Below are 12,633 nucleotides of genomic sequence, written 5' to 3'. Positions count from 1 at the left end.
CAAATCATGTGTTGGATAATTAAGCTCATGAGGCTTAAGTTTCCGAGATCCATAAGAAATCAGTCGCTCCTCCTGCATCAATACACATCCAAGACCCTGTAACGAAGCATCCGTGTAAACAAGATACTCTATCCCGCTCTGCGGAGTAGCCAGAACCGGTGCAGAAGTCAGCTTCCTTTTCAGCTCATCAAAAGCTCGCTGACAGTGTTCATCCCTCACGAACTGTACACCCTTCTTGGTCAGATGAGTGAGTGGTCCTGCTATCTTGGAGAACCCCTGGATGAATCTCCTGTAATATCCTGCCAGACCGAGAAAACTCCGAATCTCAGTAGGTGATGTAGGCTGTCCCCACTCAACCACTGTTGAAACCTTGGCCGGATCCACTGCTATCCCCTTTTCTGACACCACGTGACCCAGAAATTTCACCTCCCGCTGCCAAAATTCACACTTCTCGAACTTGGCATATAATTGGTGCTCACGAAGCGTCTGCAAGACTATGCGAAGATGTCTAGCATGATCGTCCTCCGACCGAGAATAGATCAAGATGTCATCAATAAAGACAATAACAAACTGATCCAAATAAGCCCAGAATACTCTATTCATTAAGTCCATGAATACTGTCGGTGCATTAGTCGTCCCAAACGGCATAACTCGAAACTCATAAGAACCATATCGCGTGAGAAATGCTGTCTTAGGAACATCCTGCTCCCTGACCCTCAGCTGATGATACCCAGAACGCAGATCAATCTTGGAGAAATATGTGGCTCCCCTTAACTGATCAAACAAGTCATCAATCCTGGGCAAAGGATACTTGGTACGAATCGTAACCTTGTTCAACTCCTTGTAATCTATACACAGACGAAGCGAACCATCCTTCTTCTTCACAAATAGAACCGGTGCTCCCCAAGGTGATGTACTCCTACGAATAAAACCCTTGCTGAGTAACTGCTGAATCTGATCCCTCAACTCTCTCATCTCTACCGGTGCCATCCTATAGGGTGCCCTAGCAATATGCGCAGTGCCTGGAGCTAAGTCTATCACAAAATCGATCTCGCGACTAGGTGGCAACCCTGGAATCTCCTGAAATACATCCGGGAAATCCTGTACAATCGGTATGTTATCCAATGACACAGTAATCCCCTCCTCATTTTCCTCCTCCACATGGAACAAATAGGTACTACCGCCCCCTTTAGAACGTGGCATAGCTACTACATACATATCCTGACCAGGTATGGTAAAAATAATAGATCTATCAAAACAAACAACTTGGGCATGGTAGTGAGACAACCAATCCATCCCAAGCATCACATCATAAGTGTGCATGTTCAGGACCAATAGATTGGCTAGAAATCTGAGTCTGCCAATATCTAGTGTCACAGGCCCATCACTCTCATGTATAATAGCTGTATCACCCAATGGTGTAGAAATACCCTAAGGTCTAGTGCATACCCTCGTCCTCATCCCAGACAAAGTAACAAAAGTCCTAGCTACAAATGAGTGTGTAGCACCCGTATCAAATAAAACACGTCCATGCAAATCATGAATAAGAAACTTACCCTCAATAGTCTGAGGTGCCTGAACATCCTGTGGCATGGGGTTATACACCCTGCCATAGTGCAACTGTTGTGGTGTCTGTCCCTGAGTCTGCGGTGGTGCCGGTAAAGCCAGATGTGTCTATCCCTGAATCCGTGGAACCTGTGGAGCTGGTAGAGGCACTGGCGCCCTCTGTCCCTGCTGCACATACTGTCTCTGTCCCTGTCCTTGTCCTGCTTTAGGACACTGCCTGGTGGTATGACCATACTCTCCACAAGTGTAACAACTACCCTGAAAAGTACCAAATGGCCTCCTCTGTCGGTTAGCCTGTGGCTGACCCTGTCTTGCCTGTGGTCCCCCATTCTGTTGCCTCTGAATAGGTGCCCCATTCCGGTGAGCATCTGAACCACCTTTGTGCTTCTTCCAAGGCTGTTGTCCTTGGAACTTGCCTTTGTCATTCTACCGGTGACCATTGCCATTCCCCTTTTCAGCTGACTGATTAGTAGAGTCTTTATCTCCCCGCTTCTCCCCACGAGCCTGTCTGATGTCCATAGTCAACTGATAATGTTGTAGAGCGGCGTCTACCACCTGAGCGTAGGCAGTATAGGCTGGACTACCAGTAATAGCTCTCTTGATAGACACATCAGTCCCTTGACAAAACTGTTGCGCTTCTTCTCCTCTGTGTCCACCTCCTCCGGTGCAAAGAGAGACAAGCGAGTGAACTGCTGCTCATACTCCGCCACTGTCATGTTTCCCTGCTGCAGACTTAGAAACTCGGTCTTCATAGCTGCCCTGACTGCATAGGGAAAATATTTCTCATCAAAGCGAGCACTGAACTCATCATAAGACAATGTCATCCTCTCCTCTGAGCTGGTAACTGACTCCCACCACTGTAGTGCATCCCCAACTAGCTTGAAAGTAGCAAGCATCTGCTTCTGAACCTCCGTGCACTGAACCAAACGAAGATGACGCTCAATGTCCTGTTTCCACTGGTGAGCTGCTCTCGCATCGGTTGATCCTAAGAACACAGGTGGACTCCCCTTTGTGAAAGAGCTCCTAGCCTTTCCCCCAAGAATCCGTCTGAACCACTGGTGCTGGTACAGGTGCCGGCTGTACCTGAGGCTGATTCCGAAGTGTAGCTGTTACCCCAGCCTCTATAGCCCGAGCAACGAGGTCATTGAGGTGAGGAGGAATCTCTGGATCTCTGACCTGGTCCAGAGTCTGTTGAACATTCTCCTGTTCCTCCTGAAACTGATCCATGTCATCTTGAAACCCAAGCCTTTGCTGCTCTTCCTCCATTTGCTGACGCCGTAGGAGATATTGTTGCCTACGTGCCGTTCTCCTTTCCTACCCAGTTCCTTACATGTTCTGTCCATTTCTAGCGTTAACCATCTGTTAACACGAAAAGACAGACGTCAGTACCCTTTCTATACGAACCATAAGGAATACAATGAATCCTAACTTAAGCTCTATTCAAGAGAAAATGCTACGCGGAAGACTTAATACGAAAACATCCTAGAGACACTTGAACCTGGAGTGTTCTGATACCAACTGTGATACCCCTCGGATCCGAGACACGGGTTGATCAGGCCCAGACCCAAACTCGAGGGAATATCAAACAATTAATATTTTATAATGAACACGGAATACAAAATAAATTAAGAAATGAAATTAAAGCTGGAAGAAACTAAAAATAGAATCCGCAAAATATTATAATTATTAAAATCCATCAAACCCAAACTCCAAAACTCCATTAGTTTACAACTTGGGAATCCATCTCTAGTGGACCCCTATTAAACATCCATACGGAAGATAGAACAACTGTAATAAACGTCCAGAAATAAAACTATAGAGAGAGTCCTACATCGTCGGAAGAGTGAATAGAGACCTCTGCTCAGCACGAACACGTCTAAGCCTGGAACTGTCGTGTACCTGAAAAATAGAAGTGGGTCAGGCCCACGCGCAAGTTCTATAATACTACAATCCAAACAGAGGCCCGATACGCATGTACATCCTAAACAATTCAACAATAGCTAATAGTCCGTAAATATATATATATAGTCACACTAAAGGACTCTCATTGGACTACAGGCCTGTTTCAACCTGAATAGAGGTAACATGCTAAAACGCACACGAAGTGGGCATATGTACCTATACCTAAACAGGGTACACCTCCAACCATCGTAGCCAGCTACACATCCCGATGCATATCCGCTCCCTAGCCATCGGTCCTGAGGCTCAAGCTCATACCGAGGCACCATAACAGGACATATATAAAATCCATCCAAAATCCCTGGTATTGCCGCTCAACAAGTAGTTGCCATGACAATACAAATCCACGGGACTTAACTTTTAGTTAATCCTATCCTTATTCCAAGTAGGTGGGTAATGGTATTGTTTTAAAAACCAAACCCATCCTTAGTATGCCACCGTCCCATACTGGTGCCTACTTTCCAATCCTCCAGTAGTCAATAATACCAATAAATCAAGTATATATCAACTAAATTCCAACATCCAATATTCAATGTTAGCAGTGATAAAATAAGCATTGATAAACAGGGTCACAACAACAACATATACTTGCCCAGTTTAAGTTGTTCTCTTTAGTCTGATATAAAGATAGAATTAATTAAAACTTCTATTTAACACCTTACAAATGACATACAGATATGTAGGGTATGTATCACAAAATCTTAACCTCCACAGTTGATACTAACTGTGATAATGTAAGCATCAAAACAATATTCACAGTATGTATGTAGACATGCTCAAATTATAGTGTTCCACAAAACCGATCTAGTGTTAAACTCAAATCCTCCTAATATTTAAGTTCCAACAGTTGCTATTACAGAAGTTAAGATAGCTATCATCTAAACCCATCCTTCCAATAATTTATACTAGCAGTGGTAAGGAAAAACGTGAACCACAGAACCACAATCATCCACAAACATGCTTAGTCTAGGTTGAACAAGTATAAAACACTACTGTAACTACCAGTTTCATTGCAAAACAGATATCATTTTTGTTTGGTTTAATCTTCATTAATCCTGGAAATCATTTAAGAGTGCAAAGAGTATGAAGCCTAAGGGAAAGAGTAAGGATAGAATCTTGCCTCAGAAACTTTTGTTCAAAGTTTCAACGTCGTCTTCTTAAAAAAAATCCCGGCGAGTTCCAAAACCCGGTTACTGTTCACGGGTACGAAACACTATTCCTGAACTCAAAATCTGATCTTCACGGTTCAGATTGTGTGACACTGAGTCATGAACCTATCCTCCAAATTTCAGCTCGATCGGACCACGGACGAAGCGGGATCAGATGTTTGATGAAATCTGGGCAGAATGGAAAAAACCTGTGAGACCCGGTTACTGTTCACGAGTACGAATCACTGTTCCCGAGGTGAAACTCTGATCTCCACCGTTCAGATTGTGTGTCACTGAGTTGTGAACCTCTCTTCCAAAATTCAGCTCGATCGGACCACGGACGAAGCGGGATCAGATGTTTGATGAAATCTGGGCAGTATGGAAAAAACCTGTGCGACCCGGTTACTGTTCACGAGTACGAATCACTGTTCCCGAGGTCAAATTCTGATCTTCACCGTTCAGATTGTGTGTCACTGAGTCGTGAACCTCTCCTCCAAAATTCAGCTCGATCGGACCACAGACGAAGCGGGATCGGAGCTTTGATCAAACCTTGGCAGAATGTGAAAAACTGCGTTTTTCCTTCTCCACTTCCACAAAACGTGTGCTTTGTTTTAAAAAAACCTTACACAGACATCTACCTTATACTTATAGAGTTTTCCTAAACCCTAGATTCATTTAAGTCCAACTCACAATCCTAACCGGCACATCTAATTAACGTAGAAACCTACGACGGCTATAGTATAAAACCCTAATTTAAACTGTAATTAAAACCCTAGTTAGATGTATTTACCTAATTACCCTATTCACCATTAAATACTTAACAAATAATCTAATTGAACAAAATAATAATTAGTAAACCCAATTAAATCAAATAAGACACACATAAAATAAAACACACATAGAATAATTAAACCAATTACACTTAAACCATTAATGCCAATTAAATAATTAAAACACTAACAAGTAATTCCAATCAAATAACTAAATCAATTACACTTAAACCATTAATGCCAATTAAATAATTAAAACACTAACAAGTAATTCCAATCAAATAACTAAAAATAAATATCATTTAAATATATTAAATCACCCCAAAAGAAAACAATTAAGCACCTAATAAAAAAGTAATGACACATAATTAAATAAAATGCACTTAAATAATAAATTAAATACCATTAAATAACAGGAATATCCTTTTTAAAATTAGGGGTATTACAATAACTGCTATAGAGGAAATTCTCAAGACCCATGATCGTACATATCTTGTCTGCACGACATGTTCCTCATTCAGTACCGGCTACGTTCCCAAAATTCAATGATGCATCTGTTAGGTGGGCACTGGAGTGCAATGTTAGATGGAAGAATCTAAGAACAATATGCTGAACTGAGCTCTTCTCGGCCAAGACAATGGAATCTCAAGCATGTTCGAGAGAAAAAAAGGTGTTGGACATGGTGCAGTTTTTGAGTGCAAAATAGGGAAATGAAGTGAAAGTTGGCGAAGTGGCTTTTGCCACTGTGTATAACATATTGAGTAATCTTCTATTATCGAGTGATTTTATGAGCTTTGAGAAGGAGATTGTGGATGGAGGGATGAAGGCTCTTTTGGACAAATATGTTGAGGTGATTGGAGCTCTAAATGTATCCGACTTGTATCCAATTTTAGGTGCATTAGATCTTCAGGGTATAAACAAGAAGACAATGGAAGTGTTTATGAGCATCTGTGCCATGTGGGAGCCCATTATCAAAGACAAAAGACAAGGAAGTAGAGGCAATGCTTCAAGCCAAACGGACTTCTTGGGCGCCCTCATTGACATTTCTTGCACCGATGAACAAATCAATTATCTGCTCCTGGTTTGCTATCTTCTCTCCTTTCTCTCTCTCTCTCTGTATATTTATGCATTTATTTATACACAATCGATCATTCACACGTATGATGCGTCATTGTCACAGGAGATATTCGCTTCTAGTGCCAATACGATTGAGTGGGCGATGGCAGAACTGATAGAAAGTACAGAATCCATGAAGGAAGTCCGCGAACAAATGACGAGAGAAATCAAACAAGATGTGCTAAAAGAATCCCATCTACCTCAGCTACATTACCTCAAGCTGTTTTCAAAGAAACTCTGAGGCTGCACCCTCCAGCACCACTTCTGGTTCCTTGCCATGCACCTGACTCGTACAAAGTGATGAATTACTCCAATCCTAAGAATTCTCAAGTAGTAGTAAATGTTTGGGCGATTGGGCGAGACCCCATTAATTGGGAAGATCCATTGAAATTTAAGCCAAAGAGGTTCCTCAACTCGACTTTGGATTTCAAAGGGCATAATTTTGAGTTCTTACATTTTGGTGCAGGAAGAAGAATCTGCCCTGCCCTACGTACCCTTGGCAGCAAAGTTTGTTCCTTTCGTACTTGCTCCATTGATTCATAATTTTGATTGGTCACTTCCACATGGAAATGATCCCGATGAGCTAGACATGAACGAGAAGGCTTCTATAACATTGATGAAGGAAATACCCTTGGTCCTCATTCCCACACTTAAGAAGAAATAAGCAACGGATTATTGCTACCTTATCTTCCTAGCTACCATATATACTACTATTACAATAATCACACTTGTTTGTGTTTATTTAGGATATGGCTCATTATATCGGTTTTCAACTATGAAAGCATACGTTTATATTTCAACTCATACTCGTATCAATAAAAGATGTGTCAATGCATATATATTTTTGCGCAAATATGTTAGTTCAAATTTCAAGTGGTGAGTTTAAAAAAATCATGTCTTAGAAGGTCAATTTGAATGCACTTGGTTGATCTAATTCCCTCCTCAATCCTCAAATGATGTAAAGTGACCAATCCATTGGATGTTTACATCTTTAATTACTTGGAATATTAGTGTGATTTACGACATTATTTTTACGGCTATAACTGTATGGGCTCAACTCTACTCAAGCTTGGATAGTCAAAAGCGCATTTGGTCTCTTTACTCAAGATTGGACTCAAAAAGTAAAAAATAAATAAATAAATAATCATAATTCTTACATGCGCGATTAAATTTATTCTTTATTCTAAGTGTGCTACAATTTAAATTCAATACCATTAATGTTGAGGAATCTATATGACGATCTCAAAGTGCTTCAAATCTTCGTACGGACAAATAGGTGCTTGCGTGAGTTTATTGTCAAAAAAAAAAAAAAGAAATGGGGCCGTTGGGGCAATTTGTAAATTGGGCAAGTCAACATTGCAATCAAGATTGCCGGCTTAACAAACATATACATAGGGAGAGATGATAGGGTACGTAACCTAGATTTTCTTTACATGGTTATCTCTCGAGAGAAATACATCAGTTGACAACAAATACAATCACACTGCAAAAAGCCAGATCTTGATACTGCAAGTCATGACTGAGACTATTGCAAGAGAAGCAACCTATCTCTTCTTTCCTATACTCCTCTTACCTATCATCTTCTTCATCCTGAAGCATTTCAAATCTTATTTCTTATCAAAAACTAGTCTACCACTTCCACCAGGACCAAGTCCATGGCCAATATTGGGCAATATTCCTCAGATGGGAAAAAAGCCTCACATCACTCTAACAAACTTTGCTCGGTCGTATGGCCCTCTCATGTCGCTGAGACTAGGAACTCAAATCATGATCATCGGATCATCCACAACTGCTGCAGAGGAAATTCTCAAGACCCATGATCGGAGCTTATCTGCGCGGTATGTTCCTAGTGCAGTACCAGCTAAAAGCTCAAAATTCAATCACTTGTCACTTGGATGGGCACTGGAGTGCAATGATGGATGGAAGAATTTAAGAACAATATGCAGAAGTGAGCTGTTCTCGGGCAAGGCAATGGAGTGTCAAGCATGTTTGAGAGAGACAAAGGCAACGGACATGGTGAAGTTTGTGTGTGCAAAGGAAGGAAAGGAAGTGAAAGTTGCAGAATTGGTTTTTGCAACTGTGTTTAACATGTTGAGTAATGCTTCGATATCAAGAGATTTAATTAGCTTGGAGAAAGAGGGTGTGGATGGAGGGATGAAGAGTCTTATAAGAAAATATATCGAGTTGATTTCAGCTTCAAATCTGTCTGATTTTTATCCAATTTTAGGTGCATTAGATCTTCAGGGCTTGAAAAAGAAGGCAAAGGAAGCGTTTATGAGGATCTGTGCTACGTGGGAGCCCATTATCAAAGACAGAAGAGAAGGAAGAAGAGGCAATGCTTCGAGCCAAGAGGACTTCTTGGACGCCCTCTTGGACAATTCTTGTAGCAATGATCAAATCAACTATCTGCTCCTCGTTTGCTTCTCTCTCCTCTCTATGCATATATATATATATATATACAAATTAATACAAGCCTATTGACGTAAGCGGAATCAATAAATTTGTTCACGAGGTACAAGTTACTTTGAATCCACAAGGTGGGTGTTTTGAATCCACAAAACAGAAAAAGAATTAAGAGAAATCTGATATATTATTTGATAATTGAATGATTGATCTGCTATGCAATACATGTATTTATAAATAAAACCCTAACAGCATAAAGGAAATCCTAAAACATAAGGAAACTAGCTCAAAAACAAACTTGCTCTGAATGTTCTTAAAAAATAAGGAAAGAAACTTAATTACTAAAAACTACTAAATACCAAAAAAGAAAGCAAATCGAATCCGTTTAGTTTTCTAACAAAAATTTCGAAATATTCAAAAATGAGAAAACGTCATTCCCGAGTCCTAAACTATTGAATTTGACCGAAAGACGCCCTACCACAGCATCGAAGCTGCAGATATATGCGAGTTAGGCCGTTTCTGATAAAACTGGGCTCTTTTTCGGGTTCACTTCTGTATCAGTCCAGAAAATCTGTCAGTATGCCCGATTGGCTCCTTGGCTGTCCAAACGGATCATAAAGGTTTCAGCAATCAGTTCTACATCACCTATATACTCTATTGGCAAAACTAGCAAATCCTTTTTGTACACTTAAAAAACCACCACAGAAGGCTCCTAGTTTGGGGGTAGATACTAGCTAGAGTACATAAGGAAAGCGTGGTCAGTACATTTGATCGATCTTTTTATCAGGGCTTATTCTGTGAAATTTGAGGTCAATTTTTTTTGTTCATGATCAGCTGATGCAGTTGAGATAACATAACCCTCTAAGAAAATCACCATAAGGGAAATGTTCAAGCTTTGAACTCTAATGTAGAAATAATAAAAAAGTAGAGGTTAGTTTGGCATTTTTGAAGTAATTTTCTTTCAACTGAAATCATATGGAAACCATCTTTGCTGTCAAAAGCAAGAAGGTAATACTAAATTGTAAACTGACTGGTGCCAGGTTAGAGAACTATGTAATGAGAGTCAAATTTTAAGTCTTTGACATGAATAGAATACAGATCAATTAATTAGAATAAGGCACAACTAGCCTTGTCAAGCTTGAACAGGACTAGTTTGGCTTGATTCAGACTCAAGTTTTTCCATACTATTCTTAGCTGTGGTATGGTCAGTGATTCCACAAATTACACTGGTACGGAGAAAATTAGCATTGCATTAGTTTTTCGTTCTGTTGAGGGTTCAGTTTCAATTGCTTGGCATATAATCTAAAAATCAATCATTCACATGATGCATTGTCAGGAAAAAAAAATATATTTTGAATAAGTTTTTTAGCAAATCTAAGTATAAACAAATACTTAACGAATTTTATTTTAAATTAGCATAATTAAAATGAAAAAAAACTAACCGAGACTAATTTGGATTTTTACTCACTTTTCAAACTCACTCCTAATGCACTTAGCGTGACATACCAAATTGTAAAAATTGAAAATTGCACTCACAAATTAATAAGACTAGAGTGATTCAGGGTTGACTGTGGTGTATATATTTACAAGCGCATAAAAAGAACTATCACTACATTTCTAGTCGTAAGTAAACCACGTGTTCATGACATATTTCGCAACATTATTGTTGGAATTATTTGGAGTCCTAAACGTCACTGATATTCTTAGTGGATAAGTTCATGATGTGGGCTCAGTTTTATAATTAGTTCATTAATTATGTGCTAAGAAAGTTGCACTTTATATTATATTAAGGTTAGTTATTTGATAAATGTGTTGCATGATCATTGTAAACAATTAATTTGTATGCTACATATGTTAACAAGAGGGTTTCAGTTAATTATTTACCCAAAAATAGAGAGGGTTTTAACCAAATTCTATTTGAATATGATATAATGTTTAGTTCAAGAAAAGTTCAGTCAACAGATTGATCTAGTGAGATAATCATAATATTTATTACGGTAGATTTCCAATTTTCTCATACAAATTATACAAAACATATTTTTAGAGGTCTGGCACCATATTTATTAAAAGAAATAAAAGTACAAGTGTAATGTTTTTCTTGTGACACCAGTAGTGACTAGTGACACTATGTTCGATAATTTTATATGGTATATTATTCTTACGTTGTTATTGTTAATTGTTATGTTCTCAATAATATTAGAATATTACTTTTCTAGGTAAATTAAGTTATTATTTTTTAAAGAATTTTGATGTCTTGATAATATTCATAACTATGATATACAGTGACGGACTTAGAAACTTGTATGGGGCAACTTTGAACAACAATAATGTATAGTGGAGTATTATTAGATATTGAGTGGGGACATATTCAAATTTTTTATCAAAAAGTAGAAACATTTTAAAGTTTTTTTACAAAATTATTGATAATTTTGTAAATAAATTTTTTTTCAGTGGGGGCGGTTACCCCCACTGGGCCCTTCATGGATCCGTCATGCCTAATGACATAACACATATAATGTAGGCGGCTGCTCAATTAATTAAAATGTACCATACCATTTAAACTGGTTGAGATCAAGGTGCATCTTGATTGGTTAGGCATACTAATGACTTGATACAAACTTAGAAATTGAGATCAACCAATATAATTTTTAGTGAGAGTGCCAAATTGAGTTGTTTTTACAATTTCATTACTACAACAATTATTTATAATATTATTATTTGTTTTACTTAGAATACGAGACTTAAACTCTTGACCATATAATTTAGAAGACGAAAAAATATTATTCGATCATTATTTTAATACACACTGTTAATGTACGTATATAATTCATACGATACACCTGTTTATTTATTGTATTGCATTCACTTACCACCTTTCTTATATTTCTCTGACCTAACATCTACCTTGTATTACACTTGTAACGACCCTAGATTTTTCAAACCAGTGTGTCCTGTGATGGCCGGAACTAGATCCAAGATGCGAAAGTGAAAGATCAAACAATGGTCTTTAGAGATACAACACACCTCTAAGACACACACAGAACCCAAAGGGATAAAGTGTGGAAGCAAGAGATCAGAAAAGTAACAATTAAGCCCCAGGGGCAAAATAGTCATTTCATAGAGAAATGGATGCTACCAAGCATACCATAGGAAAGACAACGAAAAATTAATGAATTTAAACTCAAGAATAACCTAATTCAGAGTCTGGATGGCAAAGATATCAAGTCTCGTAGTCGAAGGAAGGGAAACTCTATCCCGGTTCGAACCAAATTCTAACACTACTTCACTAAAACATAAATAACTTGAGCTGCAAATGAAATCTGAAGCTTTAATTGGTACCATTGGAAAGCTCAACACGGTCAGTTTCGACTTAAGAACAGACCAATTCAGAGTTCAAACGAGTGAGATATGACCCGTTGAAGAAGAGTATCCAGTGCAGGAACAGTATCCGCGGGGGCCTGCCCAAAATCGGCGGGGGCCAGCCAATTGCGGCAAAAAGTCACGGGCACCCACCAAATGGGGTAGTGGCATGGTCTGGAACCTCAAAAAATGCAGGAACAATGATTTTAGCAGAAAATTGGACTTAGAGGGCGGTTTAAGAGGTCAAGATGACATTTTTCGGAAAAACACGAAGAAGAAACTCCCCCTAAAATCATATTTCCTATGTGACA

At 39.0% G+C, this 12,633-nt stretch overlaps 2 protein-coding genes across 2 annotated transcripts in view; both read left to right on the top strand.

Moving 5' to 3' along the window:
- The window catches only part of LOC132281542 (probable (S)-N-methylcoclaurine 3'-hydroxylase isozyme 2), a 28,276-nt gene extending 21,053 nt beyond the window's left edge, over window positions 1-7,223 (top strand). The window contains exons 2-4 of the mRNA XM_059783238.1: window positions 6,150-6,524; window positions 6,624-6,737; window positions 7,026-7,223. Of these exons, the coding sequence (XP_059639221.1) occupies window positions 6,150-6,524; window positions 6,624-6,737; window positions 7,026-7,223 (687 nt within the window). The remainder of the gene's footprint in view (window positions 1-6,149; window positions 6,525-6,623; window positions 6,738-7,025) is intronic.
- Window positions 7,224-8,074: 851 nt separating this feature from the next.
- LOC132281541 ((S)-N-methylcoclaurine 3'-hydroxylase-like protein) lies at window positions 8,075-9,580 on the top strand. The gene is made up of 2 exons (XM_059783237.1): window positions 8,075-8,974; window positions 9,524-9,580. The coding sequence occupies exons 1-2, from the start codon at window positions 8,075-8,077 to the stop codon at window positions 9,578-9,580; spliced, it is 957 nt and encodes a 318-aa protein (XP_059639220.1).
- The last annotated feature ends 3,053 nt before the right edge of the window (window positions 9,581-12,633 follow it).

Source organism: Cornus florida, unplaced genomic scaffold, assembly GCF_030987335.1.
Source record: "Cornus florida cultivar Cherokee Brave unplaced genomic scaffold, ASM3098733v1 CherokeeBrave_3.0.0_Hap2_Chr11, whole genome shotgun sequence".
NCBI lineage: Eukaryota > Viridiplantae > Streptophyta > Magnoliopsida > Cornales > Cornaceae > Cornus > Cornus florida.
This window is presented reverse-complemented; position numbering and strand designations above follow the sequence as displayed.

Bases quoted from the DNA above. Each gene is read 5' to 3' on its own strand.
- LOC132281541 (XM_059783237.1), top strand. From the start codon at position 8,075: ATGACTGAGACTATTGCAAGAGAAGCAACCTATCTCTTCTTTCCTATA. The intron at 8,975-9,523 runs GTTTGCTTCTCT...CTTCTGTATCAG, and splicing joins AAATCAACTATCTGCTCCTC to TCCAGAAAATCTGTCAGTAT.